Source organism: Syzygium oleosum, unplaced genomic scaffold (genome assembly GCF_021117445.2).
Source record: "Syzygium oleosum isolate NSW1041296 unplaced genomic scaffold, Sole_v2.1 Sole_v2.01, whole genome shotgun sequence".
Classification (NCBI taxonomy): Eukaryota; Viridiplantae; Streptophyta; class Magnoliopsida; order Myrtales; family Myrtaceae; genus Syzygium; species Syzygium oleosum.
This window is the reverse complement of record NW_026607485.1, coordinates 32,671,551-32,689,333: the sequence shown is the minus strand read 5'-3', so window position 1 is coordinate 32,689,333 and position 17,783 is coordinate 32,671,551. Positions and strand designations below refer to the sequence as shown.

The 17,783-nt window shown below is 36.9% G+C and overlaps 1 protein-coding gene across 6 annotated transcripts in view; it reads right to left on the bottom strand.

Moving 5' to 3' along the window:
- Positions 1-17,783, bottom strand: part of LOC115682589 (uncharacterized) — a 35,437-nt gene that overhangs the window by 10,491 nt on the left and 7,163 nt on the right. For 5 of the 6 annotated variants that reach the window (XR_008814446.1, XM_056302889.1, XM_056302892.1 and 2 more), the window contains exons 5-21: positions 15,221-16,075; positions 14,700-15,018; positions 14,168-14,625; positions 13,375-13,501; positions 13,175-13,299; positions 12,208-12,878; positions 11,990-12,107; positions 11,786-11,902; positions 10,520-10,614; positions 6,939-7,081; positions 5,116-5,171; positions 4,819-5,032; positions 1,151-1,564; positions 810-1,084; positions 580-665; positions 411-497; positions 76-337 (exon numbers count right to left, since the gene is read on the bottom strand). Coding sequence is in view for 5 of the 6 variants with exons in the window: in XM_056302889.1 (XP_056158864.1) it covers positions 76-337; positions 411-497; positions 580-665; positions 810-1,084; positions 1,151-1,564; positions 4,819-5,032; positions 5,116-5,171; positions 6,939-7,081; positions 10,520-10,614; positions 11,786-11,902; positions 11,990-12,107; positions 12,208-12,878; positions 13,175-13,299; positions 13,375-13,501; positions 14,168-14,625; positions 14,700-15,018; positions 15,221-16,075 (4,422 nt within the window). In the remaining variant the exon portion in view is untranslated. The remainder of the gene's footprint in view (positions 1-75; positions 338-410; positions 498-579; positions 666-809; positions 1,085-1,150; positions 1,565-4,818; positions 5,033-5,115; positions 5,172-6,938; positions 7,082-10,519; positions 10,615-11,785; positions 11,903-11,989; positions 12,108-12,207; positions 12,879-13,174; positions 13,300-13,374; positions 13,502-14,167; positions 14,626-14,699; positions 15,019-15,220; positions 16,076-17,783) is intronic. The other variant, XM_056302895.1, reaches the window with a different exon arrangement.

The following is a 17,783-nucleotide window of genomic DNA, read 5'->3' as shown; positions in this document are numbered from 1 at the left end:
CAAAAGGGTGTTAATGCAAGTTAGATAATCAGACAAACATATGAACAGAAAGTGGTCTAAAGATTCAGAACAAACCTCCAAGTAGCATTGGCGCACAATGATGTTTTCCTGAGAATCATTCGCTACTACAAACCGCGGGACAAGTGTTATTAATCGTGCAGGAACATCCACTTTACCCAAAGTTGGCTCCACAAGCACCCCAAACTTTGCGAAATATTTAACCTTATTCCCTTCCTTGATTTCCACCCTTACTTCGGAAAGGCCTGATAGAGCATCTAAATCCAACAGTGCCTCATGTGAATCAAGTTCCAACAATGTTACCCTAACCTTGCTAGACCTAACAACAGCATCAATTCAGGTACATGTGATGGCGCAAGAAAAATCAAAGATCTATTTAATAGCCCACTTACTTGGAATACCACGATGCGCTCGACTTTGGAGGCAAAATTAGTCCGCTGTCAGGAGAAATTTTGAAATCAACCTTCCTTGCTTCTTCCCTGGAAGAAACTTGTGACACTCAAACTCAATGTAGTAGACAAGAAAGATGTGCTCATTAGCTGTCTGAGCTACAGTAATTACCTACATAGAGGTTTCTGTTTGAGTCCATAGATGTAAAGGTAAAAGTCTGTCTCATTCTTCAGGGAATATGGTGTGAAAATTACAGCCTGCATGAGTGCACTATTGTTAGTTTCATAGGATCCTGCTGGAAGAACTAACTGTTTAGCATGGTAAGCTAGTGGTACCAAAACCAGAAAATTGAATATCTATGGCTAGCGGCTCTAAAGGCAGAAGGTTGAATATTTGCAAACCTCTAATATTCCCTTGTGTCCACGAGACAATCTCAAAGATGCAAAGTACTTTCCACCATCAAAATCCAAATCAATGTCCAAGAACCTGCTGTGTTTTTTTTGCTTAAGTAATTTCTTCACCCAGTCACTGCTTTTCAGTGGTTTGCAACACGAACCAAATGCAGTCACGGTTATGTTGAAATGCATTTCAGAAGGATCAACATAAAAATTGACTGTGGAACCGCATGTTAAGATTGCCTGATTCCCAAAGTGGCGTCCAACGTATTCACCTGGGTCTGCATTGAACTCAAATTTAGTAGGTCATATAATTCCATCTGCATAAAAATTGTTTCTGCCTTTACCTGTATTAGTCAAAAGCACATCTATATCTGACTGCAATAAGTTGGAAACTTGGACAGTTGGAAGAAGAACAATGTCTCTTTGCGCTTGTAAAGTAAGATGTGAACTTCCAGAGGTCTTGTCTTTTAATTCATCCGGCTGTTGAACAGGCACACTTCTTCTATAGCTTTGAATCAGAAAATGTAGCTTCGTAATATTTGAGTCATTCAATTTGACTATACAACATGCTGTGCTAAAGGAATACTTTACTGAACCGCTGGAGAAGGCCCTACGCACTCTAAAACTCAATTTATCAAAAACTCCAGAGAGATGTTTAGCCTTGCCACCCTCAATATTATCTGACCATGCCACTGATGACGACCCTTCAAGATTCAAAAGACCTTCAATGTCTGGTCTGAAAGAAAATAAGAAGTTTCCTGCAAATTAAAACAAAAAAATGAAAAAAAAATTGCAAGAACTTTACAAAAATACATGAGAGAGAGAGAGAGAGAGAGAGAGAGAGAGAGCGGGAGAGAGATGTCTAGCTCCAACATGTATAATTCTAACTACAATACTAAACAATTAAAGAATGATTGACATAGAACACTCTAGTGGTTGAAGAATAAGAGTTTTCAAAACGGGAAGGGAGAGGGGAGATGACAATATATAGGTGGTAACAGAAAATATACTATGGCACATACACAATGGCAACACATAGCCAAATGCTGGATGATCACTTTATTAAATAATCAATTCATCAAAGGAAAACCTCTAGTAGTAGCCTACCGTAAAATGACTATGCGTCCAAGATCTGGTAACATGAGAATTCTATATATAAGATATAACAACAATCTGACACAGTAAGAATCAATCCTAGATTATGAATATTATTAATTTGTTCTCTCTGTCTCTCTCACACACACACACACCCACCCACAAGCGCATGCGCAGTTCTTTTCTTTCTTTTAAAATTCTGATATAGGAAACGGGGTAAGTATCTTAGAAGGGGGTGAAAAAAGGATGGTGCAGACTGCAAATATTTCACATAGAAGGATAGTGAAACAACATGATAACTTCCTTGCTCCTAATCCAATACTGCAGATTGAAGAGAAAGAAAGTAGTTTCATGCTTGGAGATGTGTTTCTGAAATACAGTCAGAGGCTTGTCGTCACTTATCCCTTTCAGCTTTATAGTTTCACAATAAAAAGGTAGAGGCAAATTGCCTCATATTGTTGACCAGCTAACATAAGATTCCAGGATAATCACCACCATCAAAAAGTCCAACTTACTGCAACTGCAGTTAGGAAACGTCTAGCAAGACCATTAATAAAGAATCTACAGACAGATGTATACAATGCTCAGACTGTTCGCAAATCCTAAAACGTATTAGGGTTTGGGTGTTATGGTTTTCGGCCCAGTAGGGAATTATGGTTTTTTGGGGGTTTTTTGAAGGAAGGTCTATTTGGTCATTTTTGCTATGTATTTTGTCCTAAGATGCTAGACAGTAGTCTTAAAAATAGAGGCTGCAAAATGGAATAGGTGCAAAAGGTCAGTAGGGTTTATGGCACTTTCCTCTAGAGAAAATGATGAGGGCTAGATATCATATATCAAACGAAATTTGGCATGGTTCCAACAGAAAATAAGATGAGAAACTCAATTTAGATGGTTTAGATATGTGAAGAAACAAATGATCCATCCTAGAGGACAAGGTGGAGTCTTTGGCAAATTTACGAATCAAAAAGAGGAAACGATACATCACGGGGGACAAGGCTTGAGAAGATCTAGACAGGTGTGGCAATAGGATTTAGTTTGTTGTCTATGCAAACAGCTGAGGCTACGTTCTGCTCACTGTAAGATTCACACAAGTCTTTAAAGCTAAAGATTCGATTTCAAGCATATGACCTTTTGTGATGTCAAAACAACATAGTTAAGGATCCACTTAGTAAATAACATAGCTTTAAACACACTCATTGATACAGATGAGGCGAAAAAGTAGTTGATAGAATGGAGAAGGATCAGAATGAGAGAAATAAGTGGGAAACTAAATTCCTTCTGACCCATTGGGTTCATGAAAATGTTTGGTTTTGATTTTAACTGAATGAAACAGAAATGATACAATTTTCCATTTACATCTTTCAATTTTCTTGAAATGTGTTTGGTGTGTGAAAAAAGAGAATTCTCTTTTGAAAAGAAGATTGTAAAACATGCTTGTTTGTGTTATTTTCACAAGATACATATTTTCCTTAAACTTTATCAACTGCAAAATTTATATCTCCATTGAAATTCTCTATCTGTAATAAAAAGTTGCATAACTGGACAACATATTTTTTTGGGCCAAAAACTACCGAACATACTCCATTTGATTCTTTTGACCCTCCAATGGGCTTTCGAAATAGTTCATCATCATTAAGAGAAAAGGGGAAAGAAGGGTTGGGGGGGGGATGGCGGCTTCACTTGCTGCATCATTAACAAAGAACAAAAAGAAATGAAGTCATCAAAACAAAAAGGAAAGGAGGATCAAACAAATCTACAAGCTTTTGGCTGCCCAGAAGCTTCATCGAAGGAAGAAGCTTAATGGGTCTTGACCATCCTCAATTGAGGTTACATAAAGCACTGCCAATTCCAATTGATGCTAAGGATGCTTTTTCCATGATTACTTGAAGCACAATGTTTTTTTTTTTATGCATTTTCTCTTGAGCCTTCTCGAACAAATAAGAAAAAAATGTATTTCAAGATTCAGTAGCATGACCTTGTTTTTGATGAAGAAGAAATATTGTAAAACTACTTTTACTACTCTTCACACTTTTCAATCTTCAAACTTTTAGACTTTTAGAGCAATAAAGTATTAAAATATTCCTTCATCTCGCAGCTTAACCTTTTTCAACATTTGGCAACGGTCCCGCAAAGTTATACATTATATGAAAGCAGGAGTCCTAAGTTCAAATCTTCTCAGACCCTTTATTTGCATCCTTAATTACATATATCCATCCTTCGGTCCTAGGCAAAATTTCAGTCCGCACATGAGGGAGAGTGTTCGAACATTTATATATTAAACACTGCATTCATCTATCAGTTTAAACTTTCAAAAGCAGTCAGGAATGATCCAACAAAATTATACCAAAGCCTTCGAAGGTTTTCAAACCGTGTTTTAAAGTCAAAACTAGGGAAAATGACAAATAGCCCCTTAACTTTGGCCAAATGTGCAATTTGGTTGTTCAAGGTAGTTCCTGAACTATAACCCAATGTGCAATGTGGTCCCTGAATTTTTAATTTGTTCAATGTCATCCCTAAACTTTTGGTATATGTTCAATTTAGTCCCTGAACTATATGAAAATGGTCAATGTAGTCCTTTCCATTAATTCAAGTTCAAGGACTGAATTGAACATGTACCAAAAGTTCACGACATTGAACAAATTAAAAGTTCAGGGACCACATTGAATATTAGCTTAAAGTTCAGGGACTAAATTGAACAAATTAAAAGTTCAGGGACCAAATTGCACATTTGACCAAAGTTTAGGGACTATTTGTGTCATTATCTTTCAAAACTATTGCCATGTCCTCACCAAACACATTTTCTCTTTCTCAAATGAGAATGGAAACAGGAATTTAGAGAATGTTTAAACAAACATGCCCTAAAGTAGAAAACAATGAGGTTTAAATCATTTCAGAAATTGGAGTAAGCAAACCACACCTAAACTCAACGATGTTATCACTTTTTTAGATCCCCCAGACATCTTTATTGCATCAAACATGGCAGTGGAATCATCCATCGTATCCCCCTTCTTCAGCAAAACCAATGCAGATCCATCTCTCTCCTGTTCAGGCCGTTGAAATTGAAGCTCCATGGAGAAGTCAGTTTCATTTTGTATTCTTGTTAAAGGAGAAACCACAATTGATAAGCCATCCTACAAGCAACAACAGAACATTGACTAGATTGACTATTTTTCAGAAGCAAAGCAAAACGCATTAGGACTGCTCTGGTGATCACCTCAAATTTCCGGACAACATCAACTATAATATATGGTCCTGGATAAGTCCTGGAATCTGTTCCAAAGTTAAAAAGATGAATGATACAAAACGAACTTTAGGCTGTAAATGCTTGTCAGCAACTATGATAACTTTCTTAACAAAATTATACATGCCAAAAAAGTTGTCATTTTAACCTCATCTCTATGTTCACGACCAAAAAAAAAAAAAACCTCATCTATATGTTAATCTACGCAGACAGTAATTCACAGCCAAGAAACAAATGCTATTTCACCAGCAGGATTTATACATCCATCTATCAATTTATTGCTCTATAGAAATTTGGATATGCAGCATTATCAAGGTGACGTCCTGAAATCCAACTTCAATAATTTGAAGACAACAAGGTCCCATACAAAATTTGTCTTATTTCCATTTTGCCCTTCAAACAAGATATTTCTCAGTAAAGGTGGGACATTCACATTGCAATGAGCAACCATAAGAACACCTGGACCTCAGTTCTTTCAGTTTCTAGAAAAAAAAATGCACACTGCCCTCACAAGTCAACTTAACTAATTAGCGAAACAGAAAATCAATAGGGCAAATTGCATCATCTCCAGACAGCGGAAATTAGTATACCTGCTCAACTTTATTTCACAATAAGTTCAGATTAACAATTCCAATTTAACAAGTACGCCCTACCTCTATTTCAACATTAGCAAATTGATGTCACTTCTCTTTACCAATTTATTCAAAATTTTACAAACCCGTTTGCCACTTAATTATAATTGTTAGTTCTCCTTCTTTTGCCGATATAAGTACATCAAGAAGTTAATTATCTGAATTACTGTTTAGGTCTATACCGGTAAACAATGAGAAGGATAAGTACTTATTCATGATTTTTTAAGTTATTGGAGACACACAAATTATTGGGTGCGATAAAATGTCTGTCATGTAAATTTTATTGAATAAACTAACCATATACCTTACATGTAGCCATCTGCAAGTCTGCTTTCTTAAGATAATGTAAGACCACTTTTTTACCCATTTTTTTATTCTAATTCTAGCGAGTATAACACAAAAAGAACGTAGCACAAGATGTTGAACTCTGGGTTTGAGATTAAACTATAATGACTTTTTGTTGAAGGTAAGATAAGGCCTAAGGTCCTAGAGTCAAAGCCTCAACCGATAGAGCTTCAAGCACTCCATGATTACAATCACAGTATCCTGAATTTAATGAATTAGTAGATTTTGTCGCCCATTCTTCAGCAATTTCATAAGCTAATTTGACTTGAGCATATTTCAAAGAGATCTACTGTTTTTTTGGAAAAGTCCACCATTGTCCTACAAGTCCAGTGAATTGTAAAATAATTAGTTTCGCCATTTTGCTGATTCGCATTTTAAAATTTAATCACAATGAGATACAGTTACAAATTATTTAAACAATGGTCAAAGAAAGCTAGTTTGTACATCTAATCCAAATTTAGGAACTTGCAGTTGAATGAATTTTTTTTTTAATTAGATCATACAGGCGTTGACCAGGTTCAACTGGTCCAAGACCGGACGGTCAAACCTGGTGAGGACCGGTTTTAGAAGAAGTATTGTTATTGCATGCCCAAGGATTTGAACCAGTAAACTCCCAGTCCCTGGTTACAGCTCCAGCCACAACACCACATTTATACTAGCTAACCAATACAACAACAACATAACTAATTCCTCTTGAACAAGAGATTTAATTATTCATGATGATGTTGTGAAGCGTAGACAATCAAAAGCTAGAATTTTTAAAAACAAGAGATTCAACTATATATGATTCTGTACGAAAAGAAGATATCAATGGCCAACCTTGTGGTGACACAATCCGTGTCCTCCATGCAATTGCTTGAGTTTCTAAGTATGAAAGATGAATGGAAGAAGTTGTATATGAACCTAAAGCAAGTTGGACTGAAACAACAGCTGCACAATCTGGATCTTGATCATCAAGGCATCTTCCAAGAGTATACAAAAAAACTGTCATGTTGCTGTTATATGCTTGTATTGGCTTGTATGCATATATCTGTATGTTGTGGATGATTTTGATAGGCAACTTCAGATAATATAAATGCCATGGTAACCAACCGATCCCAGACACAATAATATTATTATTCCATATCCACTAAATTTCATCTGTTATTTTCTTCATCTCTAATTCATCCATTATCTATGTTTAAGCCTCTTATTGTCAGCCACAAAGCTGCAAACTTTGGCACATACCACAGACTGAAAGGAACATAACAAGCTAGACCTCCTATAGCGGTCAAACACATCAACAAAACATCAAGGCTTAGAGCATTTTTCCCTAATATAATGAATATCTTGAGCTATCCAACCACTGATTGTGCTGATATTTCCAACTTTTATCTTTTCAATGGAAAAAAAAAAACTTCCCTGCTTTAAACTGTAAGATTACTAAGCCACTAGGAATTTCATGCTATAAAACATAGTGGCAGCTCTTTAGACACAAATATATTCTAGCTTGTAAGTTGGAATTGAGAGGCATCCCTTTAATTCTTTTTTTATCACCGCTTTGGTGCTCTTAATATACTTATTCATCAAAAACTAAAGGGAGCTAGCACTCGGTGAATTCTTGCCACAACACTCGTTAAGAACATCTCCAAACAATCTTAAAATCTATAGCATTCTTGGTGCAACGAATCACCAAATTTATCTTCTCAAAAGGTTAGAAAAAACACAACCAACAAAGTGAGGCATGACTCTGTAATAGAGGTTTATTCTTTATTGCACAGATGCCAGGGGAATCATACTCAAACATTCTTAGGGAATTAAATCCTAGTAAAAAACCCTTTTGCATAGGGACTTCCTATAAGTTGCACCTCAGATACATAATCAAGCCACAAAGGACATGTTATGGTTTCGGAACATTTTCCTACAACAATAAGCCCACACCAAGATAAAACTTTTGACAGTCAAAAAGTACAAAAAAAGATAGGACTTTGACCTTTAAGGCTCTATTAGTTTGCTTGACTTAGCATACTTACCAGGCACATGCAAGACGACATTCCCTGGTGCATGCTATTGCTAGAAAACAGGGTACACGGCAAGCAAGTCTAGTAAAGAGCAGTGTACCAATCGAGTAGTGATGAAAATTAGAAGATATGCCAAATTAAGATTCATACCTTGGGTCTATATAATAGAATATGTGAAAAAATTGAAAAAGCATGTTTTATCCTGTGTGATGACATAATGTCGATTGAGCTCAAGGGGAACTTTATGCACTTTGCTAAACAGCTAGGTTCTAATGTACCAAATTTTGAGTGATCAAGTGTAAGAGCATTCAAATGGAGTGTAGCAGAAGCGAGAATGCTTTGTTTGAGATGTAGACATATACAAAAATGAAAAAAAGCGAGCTAATGAATCCATGAAAATTGAAAGAGCCCCAAGTGAAGCTAAGAACACAGTTGAATAAGGTGATATTGACTTGCAAAAGAGACAACTGTTATGAGCTCTGATGAGAAAAAGTGACTTTAGGGTAAGAGAGCAAGTCAAAAAGGGTGGAATGAGGTCAAACATAACTTGGGAATCCTAAAGAGGATATGAGTCGATGGACCTCCTGGAGGAATTGACACTTCGTTGGAAACAATGACGTAAAATGTATTTATCTACTCTTCAAACAAATTAATCCACTTATAAAGAAATGGATGAGGCCAATATAGGAGCCTAATGTGTGCAAGAAGTGAACAAAGTGATGACTTATAATATAAGTATTTACATGATGAGTTGACTCAAATGTTGCGAAAATTTTGGTCATCCACCAACTCCTCGTCTAAGTCAATATAAGCCCTATAAGAAGCAGGAACATGCGGATGGAAAAAGTCCCATACGGAGAACTAATCCCTCACTTGAGGGATCTTTTAACGAACCTTGTTTCATGACAACTTCATTCTAAAGGAAGATCTTCTCATTCCAAGAAAGTTTGGCTCCTTTTGGGTCACATGCTTGATCTTGTGCCCTTTGGAGCTTCCAAATCAAATGTGTTCATCTTGATTTTATCAGTACTAGGGAAAGTTTAGAGCACAGGTAGAGGGCCTTAACTTCAGTCTAAAGGAAGAACTTCCCATTATAAAAAAGTTTGGCTCCTTTTGGGTCAAATGCTTGATCTTGTGGTTTTTGGAGCTTTCGAATCATCTAATTTACTTATAATTGTGTAATGAGCTTGGTAAAGTAGTCAGCATTCCTAAAGGGATCAAAATCGATTGCGTGGGGTTAAGACTCATCAGTCACATACACTAGCATTAAGTATACAGGGCCAAAATCATCGCCTCTGCCCTCCTCCTATCACCAAAGCTTCCTTCTAAAAGCCTTTGAATTAGTCACAGGTTACTTGCTTACGCTGCTCCTCATTCATTTAAAATGGAATTTTATGGTTCCAACGATACAAAACTGATATTCCTTACTCCATTTTCACACAATTGTTCAAGTGGGAATTGGCTTCTACATTAGCATTGGAACTCAAAATGATTCCCTACTTCTTCCTCCTATAACAGTTCTTCCCTTTTAATGTTAAAGTAAATCCCATATCGCTTGTTTGGGGGACTTATAAGGACCATATTCACGTTGTCTCTCTCCACCTACAAGCTTGAACTTTTGGATGGGACATCCTAACATGGTATCAGAGTCAGGTTCTACCCCAATTCATTTCGCGTGTGCGACACCCCACTCATCAATTCCACGGGCCGTTCCTAATCCGGGTTACACGTGAGAGGGGGTGTTAAAAGTATCCCACATTGCTTGTCTATGAGATTAATATCTGCCTTATATTCATGTTATCTCCCTCCATCTATTGGCTTAAGCTTTTGGGTTGAACATTCTATAATTGCATGCATAAATAATCTTTCCAAAAGTCCCAAAAGAACAAGATTTGCAATGTTCTGGAGTCCGGTGTTCATTTTAGAGTTATTCCATTTCAACTCGTACAAATTTCATGGGTCATGAACATTCGATCTTCCCATGCATACAACTGGCAATGCAACTCAGTTATGGCTTCCATCAATCTTCGCTTTAAGTATGGATTTGTGATGCAATTGTACCCTAGTTGGCCTCCACATTAATTCTTAAGATTGGGATTAAAAAGTCTATTTTCCCAGCATAATTAATCTAGGAGTACTCATGTACTAGCTGGGAGTTAATGCTGAAGTAGATGAATGACAGTTCATCAGGACTTCAGGAGAAAAACATTAATAATGGTGGTAAGAAGCGACAACATTGCTTTATGGTCATCCTCAATGCATTTGTCAAATATTTTAAAATCTTTCCCAACTAACTTAAGCTAAGTAGGATCCTTGAACTGAGAAACTGTATAAAGAAGATCATAGGAAGATACAACAGTAAATTCCCAGAGACTCTGGATAAGAGAGGAGGTGCCTCACCTCAAGTATACAGAAGCAGACTGCTTCCCAGCTATCTTTAAAGTCTGGTTGCCATAGAACTGACAAAGAGCATTAGCACCTGTCTGGTTTTCCACCTGGAATTATTCAGATATTAAGAGATCAACTTTTATGGGTTCATTCCTATAGCGCACGTAATACTCTATGAGAACATTGGGCGGTTGGTCATAACATGAAGGGACAATATGCATAACATGCAGATCAACTATATCTAAACAATCTTGGCAAATCGATAAAATCAGGCACATTAGGGAGATTTGATCAGCATATGCATGTATGGACAAGTTCTCTTGTGAATATCAGGAAATAGGAATTCAGCATAGATGGTTTTGTCACCTGGTGCATGGTGAAGCATGCAAGTACTATCACCATCTATTTAGACAGAAGGATACTAACTTTTAGATTTCATGCCTATATTAGGTACTTGATTCAAGCATCCCATATGTGAAGCATGACTCTGAAGATTCAGAATCCACTGGCTTTAGCTTTCAGATGACTTCAACTATTACATTAGAATTCTTGCAGGATGTTTATTTGAAAGAAAAGGATGCAGAAATCAAGTTCCTCTATAATTCACTTGTTTATTAGCAAATTCAAGGATAAAAAGTTGCATGAGTTGGCTAAAATCGCACTACATAGTCCCAATACATTATTGACATTCCAAAATCATTACTCGAGTGCATATCTAACTTATTTTATTTACAGTTCCCTTCTAGTATCAAATAAAACGTACATCTCTATTGTGACGGACTAAAATGGATTACACCATGTTAAATTTTTACCACTGATTACTACAGATAAGTTAGTCTGTTGCAAGTGAAAAAGTATAATTGAGAGAGAGAGAGAGAGAGAGAGAGAGAAGGCTAAATGATATGATCCTATGTAGTAAATTCCGCATTCCTCTTACACGAGAGAAGACACACTTGGACTATGCTAACATCATGTTGTATGCCACTGTACTCTATACCAGAAAGTCATGAATTTTATACTGGTCCATCATGCACACATAATGAACTATTCCTCCAACCTCTGGAATAACTTTTCATTAACTGACAGCAGTAGTATGCTAGAATAAAAATGCACATCACCCACATTTAGGTGTTCCCATGTACAACTGGTGCATGGAGATGATGCCATTTCTTGAGATACACAACTTGTGGCATATAAGCATACAAATTATTATCCACACATGAAAAGAAGCAGTGAATTGTTTAAAGAAACACATAGTTGCTTATATTAGCAAAAAACCTTGCAGAGGTTGGATAGAACCAAGGAAGTTCTAACTGTGTATGGGCCGCCTATATTCAATTCTCCGACCACAAAGAGAAGTACATCCAACGAAAGCTCGGTTAGAGACAAATCCAACTGTGGATAGGAAAAATATAGACTTTCAGATATATGCCGTAGTAAGTCAGAAAAAAGAATTTCGCATAAGATATCATGCTTCACCACCTCTTTTATCTTGCAGAAAAATGAGATGGGAAGTCCATGCTTCATAATATCCAATCCATGAATCTGTAATCTAGAACGATAGTATACACCTACTTCAACAGGGTGCATAAACTCTCTCCTGCACCATATAAAACAAACTTAGGGAAAATCAGAGACTCCAGACATGCATAGAGAAACTTGCACAGAGAGAGAGAGAAATTTTCATCATAAACAATTACCATGCATTCTTCTGCGCATCAAAATAATCTAGCAAAGCCCTACATGTGCACATAATTCTGACTTTAACAGGCAGACTTTGCACAGTGAACTTGGTATCAACAATGTGACCTTGAAGGAGAGGAATAGTATCCACTGTGCCCAAAAGTTCATGGACAATTGTCACAGAAACCTTGTCAACTTTAACATCAATCCTAGGAAGAAGTATTCCCTGCCTAGACTTCCTCTCTTCAGGCACGTGTTCATTGTCATGCAGATCCCTCCCTGAGACATCCATAGAGCCCCGCATATCCAACATTGCACAATCATCAGTTGGAGTAGTATCTTGAAGCACTTTAAACTTGAATGGATTTCCAGGTTTCCCCACAAACTCGGGAACCCCATCAACAAAAGCAATGGCACTGTCATTTTTTTTGTTTACCAGGTAAAAGGTATGTTTGACCAACTGATTGTAAGGCTCCCTCTCAATATTACCCTCAGAATTGTCAGACTTACAGGGTTCTGCTCTCCAGAGTGCCCAGCTACCATTATTACTGCTGGAGACTTCAACAAAACCGGAACCTTGACGATGAGCTAATTGGACTGGGTTCCCAGACTCATCCTTCACATGCAGTGATGTTAAAGAGAACCACAGTATAGAGGACCGCCACCTCTTTTGACTGTGGTGTTTGACCTATGTGAGAATTAAGAATACGTACTTCAGTTGCCTTAGCATCAATAACAGGGAACGGCTAATGCACCAAAAGAAGCAAATGTATCAATTGGATAAATCATGTTGCCTAAGTGGGAGCTACTTTTAGATCCAAATGATTACTGCTATTCGCCATGCATCAAAATTTTCCAAAGCACTTGTAGCATATCAATGTACGTGATGACTTGAGGGAAGAACTTTTTTTCTATTTTAGTGAAACAACTCTAGCTCAAGACCAAAGATTGCAATGAAAGTTTCAAAAGACAAACATCACATACCCTGAAAAGAGCCCGTTCTCCAACAAGAGAATAATGAATAGAACCAACTAATTTGCACTTAGTTCTTTCACCTTCAACAGTGAAATACATGTGTTCATCGATGTCTTGGATAGCAACAATTGCTCCTGTATAATAGTAAATGTTTCTAGTAAATCACCATGACATTGCAATAAGAAGTCTGAACCATCTAATCAACTTACCATCTGGTACGATTTTCTCGAAAGTTTCATCCACTCCCTGGTTGTTGGACCAATGCCTCAGTTGTAACCCAGCAGTGGTCCCTTTGGTTGCTGCTCCAGGTAAGGCCCCAACAGCCGACAAGAAAATCTGATGGGGATGAAAACTAATCAAAGGCAGCAACAGAGTGATAGTCCAAAATAAAAGCATGCAGATGCATTATAATACAAATCGCTAGCTTTATGAGATTATCATGTCGCTCTCAGCAGCAAAACTTAATTAAAACTCCAGCGGAATTTATGTGATGGAACAGACTTGGGACATCTGCAACATTACTTTCCAACGTATGACCGTCAACATTGGATCAGACGAGAATTTCCTCAGTTCATTTTCTGATAGCAACTGCCTTTAACTGTTTAACATAGCACATTGAAAGAGCAGATCTATACTTTCCATTTAAAACTTTCTAAGAAAGATTTCTACTGAACTTGATTCCTTGCACTTACAATCTAATTCTAAAATTGAAAAAACAGATGCCTTCAACTTGGACTAATTATGTTCCATGTCTCTCCAATGACCACTAGATTTAGTCTAATACGTTCTTTTTGGGGAGAAGGGAATCTGGAATTTGGAGCTCATACCTTCCGTTAGAGCATTAGAAATTTCCCAATAGATCAAGTAGTCAGTCACTGATAAGTAGGAATGACAGACAAGAGAGCTTAAGTATATTGAAATCTTTTTCCTACTAAATATTAAACAGCTCAAAAGATGCAATTCTTGGAGTACAAACAGATTTGAAGAAAATTATCTACTTACCTCAATTTCAGACAACGAAATGTTCATGTCAAATCCTGAAATTGAACCACGACCAACCAAAGGGTAATTTAAGTCCCCAGGACCACAGTAGGCCTTCTCCACATGTATCAAAGCACCAAAATGCTTCAAAATGAACTTCTTATCTCTTGAATGGAAGACCCTCATTGAGGAGATATGTGCAACGGAATGACTTGAAGATGGAAAGTCTTCTGACAAGGTGGCATTTTCAACTGAAGCAATACCATCTTCACCTCCACATCTCATGGTAGGATTTCCGGATGACATTTGTCTTGAAAGAGAAGGAAAATGAGGGACATGATTCTCACCATCGACATTTTGATTATGAACTTGAGAAAGGACTGACAGACGAGAGAAGTCAAATACAAGTTCTTTTCTCTTATTTTCTATTACCAGGTTCAAACCTATATCAACCTCAATCACGATTTCCCGAATAACACCTGCATCACATGACTATAGTATTATTACCTGCATCATGACTAAGGGATAGTAAGCAACAAAAGGATGAAAATACCGGATTTGTCTTCAGCCACAAGAACTAAGGATAACTGAGATATGTCAAAGCAAAAGGCTTCCAGTTCCAGAAGGGCCAATCTTGTTTGGGCTGACAAATGAGGCACAACTTCATCACTATCCATGATGATTTTGTCATTAAAAATTATATTGTCTCCGCCCGGGTCACTTTTTCCAACGTGTGTATCATGTGATTGTACACGAAGCAATATATCTTCCACATGATGTAGAAAGGAAGTATAATAACCAAGGAACACAGCCAAGGCTGTCGTTTCAATCACCAGAAGACCACCCTGCTCGTTACCATCATAAATTACATTCTGGACAAGAGTATGGCTTAAGCTTACATGTTAACACAAGTGAAAGGGGGATGAGAAAGAGCATTTCCAAGCATTAAAGAAAATTAGTTTTTTAAGATTATGGATAAAAAAACAATTGATTTTTTTTGCAAATAAAATGACCAAAAAGAGAGCAGATATTAGAGGCATCTAAAGGAGGCATATCTAATAAGCGAATTAGCACCTGCATTTTACAAAAAATTCTCTGAAAAGTTCCCCCAATTGATAATGAAAAAAGTAGCTCATTCATCTGGTGTGCCCCAAGAAAGAAACACTTCATTGAGGATTTTCCCATCCAAATTTGACTAACTTGAGTATTTATGACTAACCAGTGACCTGGTTCAGGAGCAATGGAATGCAAAGGAGATTTCAACTTGTCAATGAGACTAAATGACCGCAGACTTGATGTTCTCAACTCAGTCATCAATGATAAATTCCTCAATATCGTTGACCAGCTGTCTCCATAGATGGAAAGAAGTTCATCGCTCACTATGTCTTGACAGGGAGAACTCAACGATGCGGTAAACAGCAAGTTTGAAAGACATGTTTCATATAAGCAATCAAGAGACTGTAGGACCATATTCCTTAACTGAGAGACATCAGTAGTGGTTTCTATTTGGCTGTCATGCCTGAAAATGACAAAACGCACCCCTGATAGATTGAGAAGAACTTCCAATTTCCCTTCTTCACACGATAACTCCAAAAATATTTGCTTGGTAAGAATCCAGATGCCAGAATTAAAGGTATTGTGTTCATCCAGCTTCATAGCATCAAAAGTTGTTGTAAGATTATCCATACTATAGCATATTCTTGATTTCTGAATGACTAAATCCATGGAGTTAAACTGGAAGGTGCTTCTAAGCATATATAACACACATTTATTTACAGAAGCTGATTCTTTTATGCTATTCTCATAAAAATTACGTCCATCTTCCCCCAGATCTTGCCTCACAAACTCTTGAAGCTCTTGAAGAGGTATACAGCCAGCAGAAGCAGTGGATAGAGTATAAGAAATTGCAGAAAATAAATCTGCAACTACCTGTCATGAAAAAAAAAATTATTAGACGAACAAATGCATAGAGAGTGCATTATATTGTAACCAAATTTGATTAACATATGAAAAGAGACAGGAGAAGAAGTGAAAATTTTGTTTTTTAGATGTACTAATTGTGACGACCAACTGTGAAAGGAAGGACAAATACATATTACATTTATTCTCAAGAACTTGAGAATATTGCAAACAATAGAAGAGGGAAATGCACTCAAGTTGGAAGCTAACAAAATCCATATGTAGGACCAAAATACCTCAACCTTCATTTCGTGAAAAACTCAAATACACAATCAATCCTCTGCCCATCACCTGGTCCTCTTGCCTGTTATGATAATTCAATTGCAAGAAACATTCATTGTGTTGAATGCCACAACTAATTCTAGTTATCTAATAGAGTTACAAATCAAGGTACATAATATTTATCTTCAACCGTCACAAAGGAAGTACATAAAGAGAAAGAACATCAGTTAGTAAATGATAAGAATGATCATCTAGAAAGAGTCATTAGACAAATCAACAGTAAGCACCTATTAGAATACTTGAAAAAGAAAAAATAGAGGACCATAAAAAGCCAACTATGATAACCTATCAAACAAGAAAGAACTCGTGCATTCAAATACACATGAATACCTCTACCTAAATGGCCTAGAAGAATGGTTGAAGGCAAATTTTCAGTACACAGTCTCAAGACATCCAACATGAAGCACCAGGTAATGGTGTGCTGAAGTTAAAAAAGCATCAACTATCAGAACTCAAATCTTCATGAGAAAAGACCAAAAGGAAACAACAACGACAACAAACTAAGGCTTATCCCACTAAATTGGATAAGCTACATGAAGGGACCGATTCACTCTGAGTGGATTGACTGAACACAGAAAGCCTTCCACTGGCAAGCGAGCTTAAGTTAAAGAATCAAAGGGGATCCTACACCCGAAACTTCTAACAGGAATTTTACAAAAATATAAATAGGAAATGCTAGAAATGGGGATCCTAGTAAACTATTCCACTAGATTCTGTATTAAGTATTCTAAAAGATCTAAACACTCCACATCTTTTCATTAACATCTCCTTCCAAGTCCTTTTTCCGTCTTCCTCTAACCCCTTTTTACCCAACTCTGCATCTCATATTTGCAAAGGGCCAAAAAGCACTCATCAGAAGAAGTGCCAATTTGAGAGCTAAAAGAATTTTGATTATGAAGGTTACAGACATCAAAGCTTCTTTAAGTATTGAAGGAAAAAAACAAAAGACTGCAGTAAAAAGGTGTCAAAGAAGATCACATCTTATCAACAAAGATCTGAGGCTTAGGGTTGTAATGGTGTGACAACAAACCAACCAGCTTCCTGAGATCTCTTCCAATGAGAAACCAACAATTCGTGACTCAACGAAATTTTCAAATATAAAGGAATTTGTGAACGAGTGCCCTTAGGGCACTTGTTAAACAACCAAATAAAGAAAGTTCATAGTTTCTAATGTGGTGCTTTTCTCGTGCTACATGCATTATCGTTTGGAAATCAAAGCATGAGTATGCTTAATAAGTGTCCTAGGAGAACTAGTTAACAAGACTATTATCACAAAAATCCTAGACACCAAATTAAATTGGCATTTAAGAAGAAAGTTTTCTATGTGGGTGTAAGAGAGAGAAGCTTGTTCTTCCCACATATAACAGTGTCCACTCAATTAAGGTAGTTTAATGAC